Source organism: Rhincodon typus, chromosome 29 (genome assembly GCF_021869965.1).
Source record: "Rhincodon typus isolate 14 chromosome 29, sRhiTyp1.1, whole genome shotgun sequence".
In the NCBI taxonomy this organism is placed as follows: Eukaryota; Metazoa; Chordata; class Chondrichthyes; order Orectolobiformes; family Rhincodontidae; genus Rhincodon; species Rhincodon typus.
In genome coordinates this window covers 32,107,284-32,126,509 of record NC_063360.1, presented here as the reverse complement: position 1 = coordinate 32,126,509, position 19,226 = coordinate 32,107,284, and the positions used below count along the sequence as shown (strand labels likewise).

General features: G+C 43.7%; 1 protein-coding gene across 1 annotated transcript in view; it reads left to right on the top strand.

The window, feature by feature from the left end:
- Positions 1 to 19,226, top strand: part of LOC109937945 (CUGBP Elav-like family member 4) — a 447,062-nt gene that overhangs the window by 374,244 nt on the left and 53,592 nt on the right. The window contains exons 4-6 of the mRNA XM_048614051.1: positions 6,764 to 6,892; positions 8,551 to 8,630; positions 12,658 to 12,804. Of these exons, the coding sequence (XP_048470008.1) occupies positions 6,764 to 6,892; positions 8,551 to 8,630; positions 12,658 to 12,804 (356 nt within the window). The remainder of the gene's footprint in view (positions 1 to 6,763; positions 6,893 to 8,550; positions 8,631 to 12,657; positions 12,805 to 19,226) is intronic.

Genomic DNA, 19,226 nt, shown 5'->3' with positions numbered 1-19,226 from the left:
CAAATGTCAGCCTTCCTGCTCCTCTGATGCTGCTTGGCCTGCTGTGTTCATCCAGCTCTACGCCTTGTTACCTCAGATTCTCTAGCATCTGCAGTTCCTACTACCCCTCCAATATCACCCTTTGCCTCCTGTTTGTGAGCCAGTTTTAGATCCAGTTTGCCAACTTGCCTTGGATCCATCAGCTTTTGGACCAGCCTTCCATGTGGGGACTCATTGAAGGCCTCACTGAAGTCCATGGAAATTAACATCAACTGCATTAACCTCATCAATATACTTAGTCACCTTTTCAAAAAAACTCAATGAAATTAGTCAGACAGGATTTCCCTCTTCAAAAAAAGTCCTTGCTGACGATCCCTGATCAATCCTTGCCTTTCCAAATATTGATTAATCCTGTCCCTCAGAATTTTTTTCAATAATTTCCCTGCCAATGACATCAGACTAATTGGTCTGTAATTGCCTGGCCTATCCCTGCTGCCCTTCTTAAGCAAAGGAACCACATTAGCTACCCCCCAGTCATCTGAGGCTTCACCTGTGGTCATTGAAGTATTAAATGTCTTCAACAAGACCCTGGAAATCTCCTCCCTTACCTCCCATAGCAGTCTGGGATACATCTCATCAGGCCCTGGCGATTTATGCACTGCCATGCACGCTAAAATATTTAATATCTCCTCATTATTAATCTTTATTCGACCTCAGACCTCACCATCCCAACCGATATCCACAGCTACAATAGCTTTCTCTTCCATCGATACAGATGAGAAGTTTACATTTAAGACATCACCTACATCCACTGGCTAGATGTACAGGCTGCCCCCTTGGTCACTAATCGGCTCCACTCTTTCCCTGGTAATCCTCTTACTGTTTCTATAACTATAAAAAGCCATGGGGTTTTCCTTGATCCCATCTGCCAAAGATATTTGTGGCCCCTCTTAGCCCACCTAATTTCCTTTTCAAGCAACCTCCTGCACTTTCTAGACTTTTGGATGAGCTATACGCTACATATGTTTCCTTCTTTATCTTTATCCAACTCTCGATATCCCCTGACATCTCGGGGTTCCCTGAACTTGCTGCCTTGCCCTTCACTCTTCAAGGAACATGCTGGCCCTGAACTCACAATATACTACTTCTAAGACACCCAGTTTCCAAGTCTAACAAGTCCACTTTATGTTTGCCAGATCCTATCTAATGATATTGAAATCAGCACTTAAATTCTGCGATATCCTTATTCCTTTCCTGAATGAAGCTACACAGAGTTATGGTCACTATCCCTAAAATTTTTGCCCACTGAGACTTCACCCTCTTGACCAGCTTCATTCCTTTGGATTAGGTCTAACGCTGCCTCATCTCTAGTAAGACTATCTACGTGCTAGCACAAAAAGCTCTCCTGGATGTACTTTAAAAATTCTGCCCCATCTAATCCTTTCACACTAAGATGATCCCGGTTGATCTTAGCAAAGTTAAAGTCAATAATATCAATAATAACCCTATTTCTCTCACACCTCTTTTATATTTTGCCTACAATCTGCTCCTCTATCTCCCTCTGACTGTTGAGAGGCCTGTAGTATGATTCCAGCAAATCCCCCCCTTTTTTTAAATTCTAAGCTCCACCCAAATGGCCTCATTTGAAGACCTTTCTAGCACATCCTCCTTCATCACTACAATGATGGTTTTCTTTATCAATAATGCAATGCCCCCACCTCTCTTTTTCACCTCCCCACCCCCCCACATCACGCCTGAAACTTCTGTACCCTGGAATGTCGAGCTGCCAGTCCTGTCCTTCCTTTATATCTTGATCATATCTTGAGGATTTCAGGTTGCAGTTTAATGCCGTTGAGTCCACCATGTCTTAGTGACATTAAATGTTTGCTAAATGGGAAAACACATATGTATATAAAAGGGGATAATAAGATGACATAGCGTAGAAGAAGGCAGTTCAGCCCATTGTGCCTGTGCTGGCTCTTAGGAAGAGCTATACAATTCGATTTATTTGCTTATGAGATATAAGAATTGCAAACAAGGCTAGCATTTCTTGCCCAACCTGAATTGTCAGTGAGAAGGTGGTGGTGAGCTGGCTTCTTGAATTGCTCGTCTATTTGGTGTAAGTGCACCCATTGTTATGACATGGGAAAAAATTCCAGGTTTTTGACTCAGTGACAACGAGGGAATGACAAGATAGTTCCAATCAGGGTGTTTGTATCTTGGAGGGGTACTTGTAGGCAAGATGCCCCTGTACATCTTCTGTCCTTGCCCTTCTCGGTGGTAGATGCTGTAGGATTGGGTGGTGCTGTTGTAGAGTCTTGCAGAGTTGCTGCAGTGCAGTTTTTACATGAGGCACACAACTACCACTGTGGTGGAGGGACTGAATGTTTATGCTGGTGGATAGGGGGCTGATCAAGCAAGCTATTTTGTCGTGGATGGTATCGAGCTCTTTGACTGTCGTTAGTGCTGCACCAATCCAGGTAACTCACGAATATTCATAGAATCATAGAATCCTTATGGTGATGAAGCAGGCCATTCAGCCCATTGAGTCCACACTGACCGTCTGAAGAGCGTCCCACCCAGACACACCCCTGCTCTATCCCTTTAACCCTACGTTGCCAATAGCTAACCAACCTAACCAACACATCCTTGGACAGTATCAGCAATTTAACATGGCCAATCCACATATTCTGTTGCATTCCTGACTTATATGTTGCAGATGGTTGGCAGATTTTGGGGGGCGTCAGGAGGTGAGTTACTCAGCTTCTCACCTGCATGTGTAGCCACGGTATTTATTAATCCTGCATCTCTGCCCCTTTCTCCATAACCTGATAAAAAGCCACTTTGGGTAATTCTCATTCTGTTTTTGTTTGTGTGTTGCAGAATGATTTCACTGGAGAGCTTGCAACTGTTTTCATAAAGCTCTACAGTGTAATCTGAAAACAATTTTTTTCTCATTATGAGCAGGTGTCTGAGCAATGGCCTTCAGCATTTTCCAGCCACCAAAACATTGTACAGGTGGAAACTACAATGGAGATCACTGTTGCTGATAGAGTTACTGAGTACAGTGTTGAATCATAGTATTTTGCTGTCAAATACAATTTTACATTAGTATCTTTTGAAACATGTGGCAATCTGTTTCATGGTAACATGGATATCATTTCACTTGAGTCATCTTGTCCCAAAGCCTATTCCATTCAATTCACATGGTATTAAACCTCTTTCAGTTCCATTACCTCTCGCAGCGCTGAATCATCTCTTGCAATTGTTTTAATGTATGTATAAGTTGTGCTTTTTACCTTAATTGCTCTGCAAATTGATTATCATGGAAGCTCAACAGAGAGCTGATTGATGGTGCTGGTTTATGAGATCACTGGAGCATAAGCTCGACCCCCAGTGTTTCCTTCCTCTTAATATCTCAAAACTCTTTTTTAAACTTCACATTGACATTGCCTGATTATTACTTCCTGATCTATTTCCTTGTCTCTTAACTCTTTTCAACCTTGGCGCGCTCTGCAATGTGGGTGTTTGTTGAGATTTCTCAGTTAAAAGCCTCCTGGGTGCAATCCCAGACTGCAATCCTTGTTAATGGGGTGTGTGATCTGCTTTGGAATGGTAGAATTTAAATTTAAGTGACATGCCCTAACTGTGACTCCTGAGATTAGTGACATTGGAATGGAAATGACGCAGTCTTCAGTGTCAAGTAGTCTTAGCTCATCGTGACTGGGACTTCTGATGATAAAAGGCGACTGGAAGAGAATGAAAAACAATTGCCGCATTTGCTGCATTATTTTGTTCTTGTAGACATTAGGTTGCTGTGAAGGAATTTTCTCTTTACCTCCCTCCTAAATCATCCAGCCCCTTATTGCCAGAATCTCAGGATAAGGGGCCGATCATTCAGGATTGAAATGGGGGGACATTTCTTCATTCAAACGTTGTCAATCTTCAGAGTTATCCACCCCAGAGGGCTGTGCTTGCTCCTCTCATTGAATATATTTAAGGCTGAGGTAGACAGATACTTGGTCTCTTGGGAAATCAAGGGACATGGAGAATGGACTGGAAGATGGAGCTGAGGCTTAAGATCAGACGGGATAGTATCGAGTGGTGGAGCTGGTCTGATAGGCTATGCAGCTTACCCCTGCTCCGATTTCTCGTGTTCTTGGAAGGGCTTGTTATCAGTGTTATGGTTCATCTTATTTAAGTCCTTTTTATAAATTTGTAATGTTTACAACAGCACAGAAGGTGTCCATTCAGCCCAGTCTCCTTGGAGCAGTCAACCCACTCCTTAATCCTCATAGCCCTGCACGTTTATTTGCTCGAAGTATCCGTCCAATTTTCTATTGAAATCATTGGTAGTCTCTGCTTCCACTACCTTCATGGGTATTGGATTCTTGGTATTTATTGCTCAGTGTGAAAAAATGTTCCTTCTATCTTGAGCAGATCAGATTATTGAATGCTGGGGCTGAATGGTTTCCTCATGCTCCTATTTCTTATGTGCTAATGTTCTCTTTTATACACAGTTTTTCAATTCAGTAAATACCAGAATGGTGGTTCCAATCCTATCTGAGATGGTAGGTTTTCATTGGATTAAATAGACAAAGAGAGTGGGCTTAAAAAGTTTGTGGTCCTCAAAACAGAATGCCAACAGGTCTGGATAGGATCCATATTGGGTACTGAGGAGAAATAAGGTTGGAGGTTTTCAAAACTAAGAGGAGATTGGATGGAGACAACAAGGTGCAGAGCTGGATGAACACAGCAGGCCAGGCAGCATCATAGGAGCAGAAAGGCTGACGTTTCGGGCCTAGACCCTTCATCAGAAATGGGGGAGGGGAAGGGGATTCTGAAATAAATAGGGAGAGAGTGGGAGGCGGATAGAAGATGGAGAGAGGAGAGGATAGGTGGAGAGGAAACAAACAGGTCGAAGAGGCGGGGATGGAGCCAGTAAAGGTGAGTGTATGTGGGGAGTTAGGGAGGGGATAGGTCAGTCCAGGGAGGACAGACAGGTCAAGGGGGTGGGATGAGGATTGTAGATAGGAGATGGGGGTGCGGCTTGAGGTGGGAGGAGGGGATAGGTGGGAGGAAGAACAGGTTAGGGAGGCGGGGACGAGCTGGACTGGTTTTGGGATGCGGTAGGGAGAGGGGAGATTTTGAAGCTTATGAAATCCACATTGATACCATTGGGCTGCAGGGTTCCCAAGCGGAATATGAGTTGCTGTTCCTGCAACCTTCGGGTGGCATCGTTGTGGCACTGCAGGAGGCCCAGGATGGACATGTCGTCTGAGGAATGGGAGGGGTAGTTGAAATGGTTCGCGACTGGGAGGTGCAGTTGTTTATTGCGAACCGAGTGTAGGTGTTCTGCAAAGTGGTCCCCGAGCCTCCGCTTGGTTTCCCCGATGTAGAGGAAGCCACACTGGGTACAGCGGATGCAGTATACCACATTGGCAGATGTGCAGGTGAACATCTGCTTGAGTGGAAAGTCTTCTTGGGGCCTGGGATGGGGGTGAGGGAGGAGGTATGGGGGCAGGTGTAGCACTTCCTGCGGTTGCAGGGAAAAGTGCAGGGTGTGGTGGGGCTGGAGGGGAGTGCGGAGCGGACAAGGGAGTCAGGAGATTGGATGGAGTAGATAGGGGAAAAAACTGTACTCATAAGGCCGTACAGGATATTGGTTAGGCCACTGTTGGAATACTGCATGCAATTCTGTTCTCCCTGCTATAGGAAGGATGTTGTGATACTTGAAAGGATTCAGAAAAGATTTACAAGGATGTTGCCAGGGTTGGAGGGTTGAGCTATAGGGAGAGGCTGAATAGGCTGGGGCTATTTTCCCCAGAGTGTCGGAGATTGAGGGTCGACCTTACAGAGGTTTATAAAACCATGAGGGGCATGGATAGGGTGAATAGCCATGGCCTTTACCCTGGGGTAGGGGAGTCCAAAACTAGAGGGCATAGGTTTAAGGTGAGATGGGAAAGATTTAAAAAGGACGTAACAGACAACATTTTCAAGCAGAGGGTGGTGTGTGTATGAAACAAGCTGCCAGAGGTGGAGGCTGGTACAGTTACAATATTTAAAAGGCATCTGGATGGGTATATGAACAGGAAGGGTTTAGGGGGATATGGGCCAAATGCTGGCAAATGGGGCTAGATTAATTTAGGATATCAGGTCAGCATAGACAAGTTGAACCAAAAGGTCTGTTTCTGTGCTATATACCTCTATGACTCTATGACTCATCGGCAAGTAGCAGATGACACCAATTTTAAGGAGATTGGCAAAGGAAGCAATTGTGACATGAGGAAAAACATTTTTTATGTTTTGAATAGTTGGGGTGTGGAATGCACTGCTGAGAGTGTGGTGGGGGCAGCTTCAATCAAGGCATGCAAAAGGAAGTTGATAATTATTTAAAGAGAAAATGTTTGCAGGGCTGTGGGAAACGACAGGCGAGTAGGACTTGCCAAGTTGCTCTTGAGAACAAATTGCACAGACACAACAGGCTGAATAACCTCCTTCTGTGCTGTTACTGTGATGACTCTGTTCTATGATTTGCGTTCTAGAGATGGAGGTGGTGGTTGGGGTGGAGGGGGATGGGACATGGTGATCACTTTGGCTGTACTGGGCATGATCAGGAAATGTTTGAATGGCCTGAAAATGACAAAATGCTCCAAAAATACCTCTTACCTTGACGATCAAAAAAGAATTAACACAAAGCCACAGTTTGCTGTAAACAACTCCACTCCTAGATACGGATCAGCAGGTTCTGCAATATACTAAATAATATATCTCTTTGTTTCAGAAGACAGAAAATTATTTGTGGGCATGCTAAACAAACAACAGACAGAGGATGATGTGTACAGACTCTTTGAATCTTTTGGTGTCATAGAGGAATGCACAGTTTTACGAGGACCTGATGGCAACAGCAAAGGTGAGTCAGTAGCCATCAATAGCATGGATGGGGGCATCAGGGTTTTTGAGTATTTAGTGGTTTCAGTTTGAAATGGTACTAGAACTGTGAACTTGTAGCTATCAGGAAAGACTGAATAGATTAGATCTGTGTTCTCTTGAAGGAGTTCAGTCGGGGAGACATTGAAACGAGGTTTCTACTTATGGCAGAGACCAAAAATTGGGCCATAAATATTAAACAGTTTCTAAATCGAAGGGCAAGTTCAGGAGAAGCTTATTTTCCCCAGGAGAGAATGTAGAATATGCGACCATTTGAGGCAAATGGCAACGATGCATACAGTCATAGAGTCATACAGACCGGAAACAGACCCTTTGGTCCAACCAGTCCATGTTGAACATAATCCCAAAATAAACTAGTCCCCCCGCCTGCTCCTGGCCCATATCCCTCCAAACCTTATCTATTCATGCATTTATCCAAATGTCTTTTAAACATTGTAATTGTACCCACATCCACCACTTCCTCAAGAAGTTCATTCCACATGTGAACCACCCTCTGTGTAAAAAATTTACCCCCATGTCTTTTTTAAATCTTTCTCCTCTCACCTTAAAAATGTGCCCCCTAGCCTTGAAATCCCCCATCCTAGGGAAAAGGCAACTACCATTAACTCTATCTATACCTCTCATTATTTTGTAAACTTCTATAAGGTCACCTCCCAACCTCCTACACGCCAGTGAAAAAAGCCCCAGCCTACCCAGCCCGTCTTTATGACTCAAATCTTCCATACCCGGCAATATCCTGGTAAATCTTTTCTGAACCCTCTCCAGCTTAACAATATCCTTTCTATAACTGGGCAACCAGAATTGGACACAGTATTCTGGAAGATGCCTCACCGATGTCCTGTACAACCTCAACATGACTTCCCAACTCCTTTACTCAAAGGATTGAGCAATGAAGACAAGCATGCAAATGCCTTTCTTATCACCCTGTCTATATGTGATGCAAATTTCAAAGAATTATGTACCTGAACCCCTAAGTCCCTCTATTCTACAATACTACCCAAGGCCTTACTATTAATTGTATAAGCCCTACCCTTGTTTGTTGTACCAAAATGCAATATCTCACATTTATCCAGATTGAACTCCATTAGCACATTGACGCATTTGATGAAGATCCTTTTATAATCCTGGAAAACCTTCTCCACTGTCTACCATGCCACCAATTCTGGTGTCGTCTGCAAACTTACTAATCATGCCTTCTACATTCTCATCCAAATCATTTATATAGATGACAAACAACAAAGGACCCAGAACCGATCCCTGTGAAATACTACAGGTGACAGCCCTTCAGTCTGAAAAGCAGCCCTCCACTCCCAGTCTCTGCCTCCTGCCGTTAAATCAATTATGTATCCAATTGGCAAGATCACCCTGAATCCCATGTGACCTAACTTTACTAATAAGTCTACCATGCAGAACCTAAGGGGAAGTTTGATAAACACATGAGGGAGGAAGGAATAGAAAGAAACACTGATGAAGTTGGATGAAATTGGCTGCAGGGAGGCTTGTGTGGAATGTAAGTACCAGCAAAGACCATCTGGACTGGATGGCCTCTCTCTCTCTCTCTGCTGTACGTGCTAATTCTACCTTTGTTGTCTCTCCCCCATCCTGATTTAATTTCTGCAGGTTGTGCATTTGTGAAGTTCTCCACACACGCTGAAGCCCAGGCGGCCATTAACGCACTACATGGCAGTCAGACAATGGCGGTGAGTTTCATTGTGTCTCTGCTGCCCCTTAGCCTGACACAGGAGGTGATTGTGTGAGGTCTGGATGGTGACCTCAAACAGATTGCACAAGACAGTAATACATTCAAACCTTTTTGGGTGCCAGTTTAACATCTATCGTAATTAATAAAGCTCTCTGTCCAAATTAACGACAGTGTGACACTGTCTGATGCTGACAGACAAGTAATCAAATATATTCCAGTTTGTTTGGTGCTTTCTAAATGGATCTTTTTACATTGATAAGACATTACGAACTAAAGGAGGGCAGTTTGAAGAAGTTGGGACTGTTCTACTTGGAGAGAAGAAGGTTGAGAGATTTGCGAAATGTCCCTGCTTGTAAAGGGGACAAGAATGAGAGGGTGTAGATTTAAAGTGATGTGCAAAGGAAGCAAGGATGATGCGAGAATAAACTTTTTCACACATAGGGTATGGAATGCACTGCCTGGAAACGTGGAGGAGGCAGGTTCAATTGAAACATTCCAGAGTGCATTGGATGATTATTTGGATAGAAATCGTGTGCAGATGTGCAGGGGGAAAAGCAGGAGATGAGCACTAGGTAATGATGCTCGTTTGAAGAGCTGGTGCAGGTAGGATGGACTGAATGGCCTTGTTCTGAGCTGGAACAATTCTGTGATTCAGTTATCTTTCATTCAAGCCAAGACAGGGGCACTGATTGGCAATTGTGAATGACAACATTCAGGGTAGGTGCCAAGAAATATAAGAGCTGGCGCATTTATCTAGGAAGTGCTGTAGAGGTTGGGTACATGACCTTGCAGCGTTTGATGATGGCACTCAGGGTTTGGCATAGAAGGTGTTCAGTTCCTGAGCATCTGTATCCCTCAGTCCAAGGCATTCTAGGAGCACAAAACCCACATTTAACTTAAAACTGATCATTTAAAGGCATAAAAAATCCATTAAGCACAGGGTAACTATAGCTCCGCTGTGGTAAAGCAAATTTAAAAGTGTCCTTTACTTGTTCTTTGTTATTCTTACACTGCACATCTAAATAGTTTGCTATTTCCACAGAGGGGATGAACATTAGTCCAAAAGACTAAGAATAATATTTTGAAATGAATGGGTTCAGCTTAATAGCTCAACTGTTGAGCAGTAATTGGTTGCTAAAGATACCAAGACACACACCAGCAGGCAACACATTCACTAATTAAGTAGCTGCTCAAACTCTGGCCTGGTTTGTTCACTTTACTGCTCCCCTGACCTCAGTTAATTGAAATTTCTTCTTGGCAGGAAATTTCTTCTTGTCCTCAAGTTGAGTCACTCCCTCCACCTTCTAAGCTGCCGATGATTTGATTTGATTTGATTTATTGTAGTCACATGTACCTAAGTACAGTGAAAAGCTTTGTTTTCTGAATAGTAAAAGCAGATCATAGCAAACAAGGACGTACGGATCATAGGGTGCTTAGACAAAGGTTATGGCTGTATAGGAGGTGCACAAAGCAAGATCAACATTAGCAACATTAACAATTACTTGAAATTAGAGAGGTCCATTCAGCTTGTCTAATAATAGCATGGAACACGCTGTACTTGAACCTGTTGTTGCATGTGTTCAGGCCTCTGTATCTTCTGCCTGATTGAAGAGGTTGGAAGAGAGCATTACTAGGGTAGGAGGGGGTCTTTGATGATGTTGGTAGCCTTTCTGCAGCAGTGAGAAGTGTAGATGGATTCCATGGATGGGAGGTTGGCTTCCATGATGGCCTGGGCTGTGCACAAAGCTTTCTGTAGTTTCTTATGGTCCTGGGCAAAGCAGTTGCCGTACCAGGCTGTTATGCACTCAGATGGAATGCATTCTACTGTGCATCTGTAGAAGTTGGTGAGGGTCCTTATGGACATGCCAAATTTCCTGAGCTACCTGAGGAAGGAGGCGTTGTTGTGCCTTCTTGACCATCTCGTCTATGTGGGGAAGTCCAGGACAGATTGTTGGTTCTTGTCACTCCTAGGAACTTGACACTTTCGACCATCTCCAACTCAGCTCTGTTGTTGTAGATAGGAGTGAGTCATCATCCTTTCTTCCTGAAGTCAATGATTAGTTCTTTTGTTTTGCTGACATTGAGAGAGAGTTCGTAATCATTGCACCATGACACCAAGCTCTCTATCTCCTTCCTGTATTCTGACCCATTGCTGTTCAATATCCGGCCTATCACGGTGGTGTTGTCAGCCAACTTGTAGATGGCATTCATACGGAATTTGGCTACACAGTTGTGGGTGTACAAGGAGTACAGTAGGGGCTGAGAACGCATTCTTGCGGGGCGCTAGTGTTGAGGATTATCATGGAGGATGTGCTGTTGTCTATCTTCACTGATTGCAGTCTGTGGGTCAGAAAGCTGAGAATCCAGGATCCCTTAAAGTTGGTGCTGAAGCCTCCACCCTCTCCAGCTGTCCCCACCACCACCTCATTAGACAATTGGACAATTTACAGTGGAAATGCCTCCTTGCAAAGTGTGTCAATCCTTAAACACTCCCTCCACACGGTGCATACCATCTGCAAATTGCACCCGAGCCACTTGTTAAGGTTCTTTAGACAGTATATTTCAAATCTACAGTCTCTACCCTCTTAAAAGAGAAAGATACTTAGGAACACTAACACCCACAAGTTCCCCTCCAAGCCTCACACCATCCTGACCTGGAACAATAAGATCATTCTTTCATTGCTGTTGGGCCAAAAACCAGGAACTCCATTCCTGACAGCACCGAGAGTGCACTTGCATGGAGTGCGATGGTTCACCACCACCTTCTCAAGGAACGGACAATAAATTCCAGCCCAGCTAGTGTCTTTCAAATCCTCTGAAAGAATGCATTTTTAAAAAATTGATCTTGGCTTGCTATTCCTCCCACAGCCACACACCCAATTTGTAGACTCCTACAGGAAGAATGGTTGCTGAGTGAGGTGTTAACAAGAATTACAATGTGAAGGCATTAAGGAAAAGTTGGAGGGAGGCTTTTTATCTCATTTTAATGGGAAATACTTTAAAATCTTACCATGATCTTGATCAGATTTACTTACAGTGAAGACAACGTATCTTTAAAGGTTTCAATGTATTTTTCTCATTATCTCTCCTGAGACATCCCTCATAGAGTCATAGAGTCATAGAGTCATACAGCTGTGCAGCACGGAAACAGATACTTCAGGCCAACTTGACCAGACATCCTAAATAAAACTAGTCCCATTTGCCAGCATTTGGCCCATATCCCTCTAAAGCCTTCCTACACATATACCCATCCTGATGCCTTTTAAATGTTGTAATCGTACCAGCCTCCATCACTTCCTCTGGCAGCTCATTTCATACACGCAACACCCTCTGCGTGAAAAAATTGCCCCTTAAGTCCCTTTTAAATCCTTCTCCTCTCACCTTAAACCTATGCCCTCTAGTTTTGGACTCCCCCACTCCGGGCAAAAGACCTTGTCCATTCACCATATCCATGCCCCTCATGATTTTATAAACCTCTATAAGGTCACCCCTCAGCCTCTGACGCTCCAGGGAAAATAGCCCCAGCCTATTCAGCCTCTCCCTGTAGCTCAAACCCTCCAAACCTGGCAACATCCTTGTAAATCATTTCTCAACCCATTGAGTATAGGAGTTGGGAGGTTGTGTCATGGCTGTACAGGACATTGGTTAGGCCACTTTTGGAATACTGCATGCAATTCTGGCCTTCCTGCTATAGGAAGGATATTCCTAAAGAATAATTGGGTGAATAGTTGCATTAATATTTGGCACAGATTGTAAAGTAACTAATTTTGTTAAGCACAGGACAAGCATTTAATCCCTTAGTACCATTACATAATGAGTGCTCAACTTTATACTCCACAACCACATGCAGAGTCAGTCCCCTGGTGTCAGACAACAAACTGTATCCCTCAATCAACAAATGAGTTTAACTGGATATGAACGGCTGGACTCTGTTATTCAGTGGACAAGTTCATGCAATAGAGACAGGAAGGTGGGTGAGTTGATCTATGTTGTTGACTGTTTTTTTTGTATATGTGTATTTCCAGGGGGCGTCCTCCAGCCTCGTGGTGAAGTTTGCCGACACAGACAAGGAACGCACCCTGAGGCGCATGCAGCACATGGTGGGTCAGTTTGGGATGTTCAACCCGATCCCGCTGCAGTTCAACAACACCTACAGCTCCTATGCTCATGCGGTATGTATCTCTGTGAACATCTCAACGGCAAGTGAAGACGCTCCTGATGCTAAACCGTCAGAGGTGCCTGATCCCTTCAGCCTTCTGATAGGAAGGTGAACTTGTATAGCACCTTTCGCAACAGCTTCAGAGCCAATGAAATGGTTTTGAACTATAGTCCCTGTTAGAATGTAGGGAATGAGGCAGCCAATTTGCACACAGCAAGCTCCCACAACAGCAATATGATAATGACCAAGTCATCTTAGTTAGGTGTTGGATGGAGGAATAAAAAAAAACACTTTCATGCAGCGAGTAGTTAGCATCTGCAATGGGCAGCCTGGAGGTATGGTGATGCAGGTTATTTGAGGCATACAAGAGGGCTATGGATGATTATTTAAATCGAGGCAACGTGCAGTGTTACAGGAGCAGATGTAGGGGATTGGCACAATAATAAAATGCTCAGAGAGCTGGTGCAGGTTTGATGGACGGAATGGCCTCCGTCTGCATCACAACAATTCTGGACTTCTGTAAAATATTGTCCTGGACATTGGGAGATACCCTCTGCTCTTCCCTGAATAGTGCACGGTTTCGTTTTCTTCTCTTGGCAGAAATATGCTTTATTCATAAAACATCAAAAAGCATTTTCCAACATATTTCAAATTGGACAATCTTCAGGTATTAAATTTCCTTTTGGCTCATCTATAGAAGATTAATTGTCTTCTCTTCTCACTGATAAAGAAAGTTGAGACCTGCCCATTTGGGGCTCAGAGGTAACTCTCGTATATCAGACATTGCAGCTGAAATATAACTTTTGTTCAATGAGCATTTTGCACTCTTCAACACTTCAGTCCAGTTGCAAGTTGATACAGTGTGGAGCTGGATAAACACAGCAGGTCAGGCAGCATCGGAGGAGCAAGAAACTCGCCATTTCGGGTTTACACTCTTCATCAGGATCCAGCTGCAATGCATGTGATATGTACTCAGTGACAAGCATAGAGCTTGAGGGGATCTGTAAATTACCAGCCACTCAGCACACTATGACTGAAAGGCCTTATATATTGGTCTTTCCCGACTGTCTCAGGGAGATCTCTTATGCTCTTCTGTAGGATCAGATGGGGCCTCATTTACTGCCTCATCTGAAAGACAGCACCTCCAACAATGCAACTTGTCCTATGTAAAGCACTGCATTATCAGCCTATATTATCTGCTGAAACTTCTGGAGTGGGATTTGAACCTTCTGCCACAGCACATTTGGTAACTGTATGATAATCAGCTCCCCCACAAACCACTTGCTCACTATGGGGGATTAACACTGATGTTTTGCATCTGGAAGGTAGGGTAGAGTGAGGGTTTAGTTTAGTGTCATAGACTGAACTGTGGCGCCATCCACAGATGAATAGCCAGTTGGGGTTGTGGACTGTGCCGAAGACGTTGGCTTTTCTTGGGATGCAGTTTCATGACGGCCAGGAGACACCGTGCCTCCACAAGCGACTGTTCTTTGTGTGTAAACATGGATTGCTATCGTTAGTGGGGTATTCAGCCACAGAGTGCCTCACAGGCTGTGCCTGACCTTAGTCCGAGACCAGTGGCAGCAGCCCAAGTGTTGACCCATTTGTCGAGATGGTGAGTCATTTTCTTTACCCATCTGGCAATTAACAGCTGATTGCTCGTGAGGACTTAGCAGTCAGACAATAGTTGTTTGTTGAGTTCCTGCAGTAACATAACATCAATACACGTACATTGGAATGCCAGGTTGGACATTCTGAATAGGATCCGCCATATAAATACTGTGGCTCCAAGAGCAGGCCAGAGATCAGGAATAGTGCAGTGACTAATTCACCTCCTGAATCCCTAGACCCTGTCCACCATCTACAAGACACAAGTCGGGAGTGTGGTAGAATACTCCCCTTGCCTGGATGGGTGCAGCTCCAACAACACTCAAGAGGCTTGATGCCATCTGGGATAAAGCAGCCGCTTGATTGGCACCACATTCACAAGCATCTACTCCGTCCACCACCGACACTCAGGAGCAGCAGTGTGTACTATCTACAAGATGCACTGCAGAAATTCACCAAAGATCCTCAGACAGCACTGCTTGGCCTGCTGTGTTCATCCAGCTCTGCACCTTGTTGTCTCACCTTCCAAACCCACGGCCACTTCCATCTAGAAGGACAAGGGCAGCAGATACATGGGAATGCCACCCCCTGCAAGTTCCTCTCCAAGTCACTCACCACCTTGGCTTGGAAATATATCACCGTTCCTTCACTGTCACTGGGTCAAAATCCTGGAATTCCCTCTCCAACTGCACGCGGGTTTACCAAAACCACACAGACTACTGCAGTTCAAGAAGGCAGCTTTACCACCACCTTCTCCAGGACAGCTAGGGATGGGCAATAAATACTGGCCCAGATAGTGATGTCCATGTTCTGAATGAATAACGATAAGAATTTATTGTCCTTGATGACCCAATAAGTTAAGTAATTGGCAGGTCCGGCATCTATTGCAGTGTATCTGATGCAGTGAAATGTTCCCAAGCTTCTTCGCAGGAGTAATGCCAACAAGATTTGACACTTAATCGGATAAGGACAGATGAGCAAAAGTTTGGTGAAAGAGGTGAGTTTTAAAGATTCTCTTACAGGAGGAGAGGGAGTGGTAAGCAAGGTTTTTGGGCAGTGGTGAGTTTAAAGCTCAGGACATAGGGAGCCGATGGCTCAGCTGCCAATAGTGGAGAGATTAATGTGACAAGCTTTGGATGAGCATGAAAATCTCAGAGGCTTTCACCAGGAAAGAGGTTCCAGAGTTAGGGAGAGACGAGACCATCCTCGGTGACTCTTAAGATGGTGGTGGGCCATCAGTGAGCCACTACAGTCCATGAGTGAAGCTGGTCCCACAGGGCTGGAGCTCTGAGAATTTGACCACAGAGCATGATAGTTGTATGACTTTGGAGGTTTATACCTTCATGTGAAACATTTTAAATCCCTTGTTTGCATTAGCTGATGTTGTAACTCAAGCAGCTGTTGCTAACAAGTGTCCTGATATGGATTTATCTGTGGACAAGATCACATTGTAGCCTCCGATCTCACCCACCAGCTGTTCAAAAACAGAAAGTTGGTTCGGAGTGAGATTGGTAACCCTCCAGAACTGGTCTGGAGTCTCCAGGAAACTGAAGGACACAGTTACCCATGAAATCTGTGAGAAGACCAATGGAGCATTATAATTATTCTTTTCTTCCTTTGAACACGTTTGCCTTTTTTAATCAAAATAATGAGAAGAAAAGACTTTTGGTCAATAGGGTCATGAAATGTCATTGAACCAATGGCAGGACAGCTGGACACAGGGGGTCATATGATGAACTGTCCTAGAGTTGGCCACACTAGCTCAAATCGCAGGTCACCCATGGGTGCTATCTGAGCTGCCCCTCCACAGTAAAGTACATCGCCCAATATCGTAAGGCATTGTGTCACCCAGTATTTTATCATTTGAGAAAGCAATATATAGGGTAGCACAGTGGCTCAGTGGTTGGTACTGCTGCCTCACAGCACCAGGGACCCAGGTTTGATTCCACCCTCGGGCGACTGTCTGTGTGGAGTTTGCACATTCTCCTCGTGTCTGTGTGGGTTTCCTCCGGGTGTTCCCATTTCCTCCCACAGTCCAAAGATGTGCAGGTTAGATGGATTGGCCATGCTAAGTTGCCCATTAGACATGGGAAATGAAGGGTTACAGGGAAAGGGTAGGGGGGTGGGTCTGGGTGGGATGCTGTTCGGAGGGGTGGTGTGGTCTTGTTGGTCTGAATGGCCTGTTTCCACACTGTAGGGATTCTATGATGATTTATGGTTTTAGGAAAGATCCACCCTATATAAATTTCAACTCACTGCAGTATTATAATCTAGAATTTCCTCCATTCCTGCTTTTCTGTAAACAGATTTTCATTTGCAACTGGTGAAATACCCTAGTTTGAATCAGAGCTCAGTTAGTTTTGTCATTGTGCCTTTAAGAACTGCACAGTTAGCAGATGCTATTGTCGGCAGCTCTCGTCAGCATCATTTAATCCCTGTGTAAACATTCACATCTCAGTGCTGGTCATCTGGAGCCTGCTTATTATTCTGTTGACTTGTCAAATGCCTGGTGGGATCCAGACAATCTTTCGCCCCCAGATTGTAGCTTTTATGGTTGAAATCCCATTCTACAAAAATGAAGGTCTCAAACTAACCAAGTTGTAATGTTAACTTGGCAAAGTGCAATCAATTAGTGTGTCAATGGCGTAAAATACCCCACGACCATCAGTACAGGCCAGAACAGTCAGAACCAAACTCAAGTCAAATGATACGTGAACAGTTATAAGAGAAAGTGTTCATTGATTTAGTGTCTTCCTGCTTTTCTTTGCAATGTCCCCACAACAGTGCACGGTACAATGAATTACTTTTGGTGTGTTGTTGAACTGATCATGGTAGAATATTTTGTGCATGGCAAGATCCCATAACAATTGGGACAGTAGTTAGGTTTCTTCTTTGGTGGCATCGATTGCAGAAGCAATCTCTTCTCTGGAACCACGGGGAGGCACCTAAAGAGATGCGGAAATGCCACTGTAAAGCATCACAGCAGACCGCTGGTGATTAACAAGTTGTGGTTTATTTTTTACCTTTGATCATTGGCACTGCTGAAAGTGCACTAATTGAGCACTAATGTTATTGGCCTCCATCTCGCAAACTCTCAAGTTTAAAAGAAAAGTGCCTTATCTCACAGAACTCTTGAAAATTTCAGTATGAAGGACATGACTCCAAATCTGAAAAGCCAAAACATCTGGGGTCCTTTCTCAAGAAGAACTTACACTTGTGTGGCAATCCAAAACTGGAAACCATAAATGGAAGACGGCTTCTACTAAATCCAATAGGGAATCCAGAAAAAAATATCTTTACGCAGAGTGTGGTTTGAATAGAGCACTCACAAACACATTTAATAGTTGTTAATGTTAATAGCTTTGATGCATTTAAGTAGAAGTTGGATCAACACAAAAAAAAGAGAAAGGAATAGAAGGATATTGTCATAGGCACTATAATGCCAACTGCTGCCCGCTTATTGTTGGGTAGCTTGCTATTGCCATCCTTTTTTCTTGACTGTGCCTAAGGACCTGCATAGTTTACAGTAATAGAAATATATCATTAGTGAGTCTTAACAAGAAGAGGCACTTCTGTTGTGTGTAGTTTATTGTATGATTGCAGTCAGGTACAAGTTATGTTGAGTTCTGATAAAGAGCGATAGGAGACTTGAAGCATCAAATCTGTTTTTCTCAACACGCATACTACCAGACTGCTATGTTTCTCCAGCATTCCCTGCTTTTATCCCAGATCTCCAGCATCCACAGTATTTTGTTTTTTTGCCAAGTTACATTACTAAGTTAGATATTGTTGCTAGGATGACCGCCTGACCTTGTCTTCAGCAAGTTTTCATCTTCATCCCCACCAAAGTCCTGATTATGACATTGGATTAGTTGGGGCTTAATGGGGCCTTCAACATTTACCTTTTCAGAACCATTACTGTTTTAAAATCTCTCCCAAAGTTAACAGCTATACATTCATGTATATAATTACATTTATCACTTCCCTATCTCATCCAAACTGTCTGACTTCACAAGTTTAGGCGATCTGAAAATTTTACAATGCATTTTCTACAGAATTGAAGTCTGGTAGATCTTTGGTTTGAGGACTGTTCACCTTGATTTTCTTCTTGACCCTGCACAGTCTGTAAAGTCTCTCCACATCAGAGAATCTTGCATTTTTGGATGTCGTTCAGTAAAGATATCATACCTGCTGAATCTGGTGATTTACTGCTTTACTGATGCAACAGAACTCTTCCCTGTCCCATATATCATCTGAGGGAGCTGTGACCTCATGAATTTCCCTCTCAGAAGATGGATTCTCTGTTGAAACAGGTATTTACCCTCATGCGGAATCCTGGATTTCTGGATCAGACAGTGGCTTGTTGCCTATGTCCTGAATCTATAGACGTTGGTCATCCCATCTTGATGTTCATTCCCATGGAATCATACATAGCCCGTGTTCAGGCTGTGTGAGCAGACTTGTATTCTTAAGCACTGACATATCTGTACTGAGATATGCAAACTCTTCAACTTGTAAATTACATTGAATGTCTTCATTCCCTCTCTGTGGTTGTCTTACTGGTAAATCTAATATGTTCACAGCATCAGAAGTGCTACTTGAGGATTGCTGCTGACTCAGCTCTGCCACTGGTACTGATAAATCTTCCTTGGAAGTTGAAGAATTAAAATGTTCTTCTTAAACATGTGCTGTTTCATCTTCTAACATTAAGTGTGAATCTTATTAAGGCTTGTTCATCAGGTTGTGTTTGCATCTGAATAATTTCGTTTAAAGACTCAAGTGGGTTGTACTATTCTTTCTCCTTGTCCTTGTTTACATCATCTCACA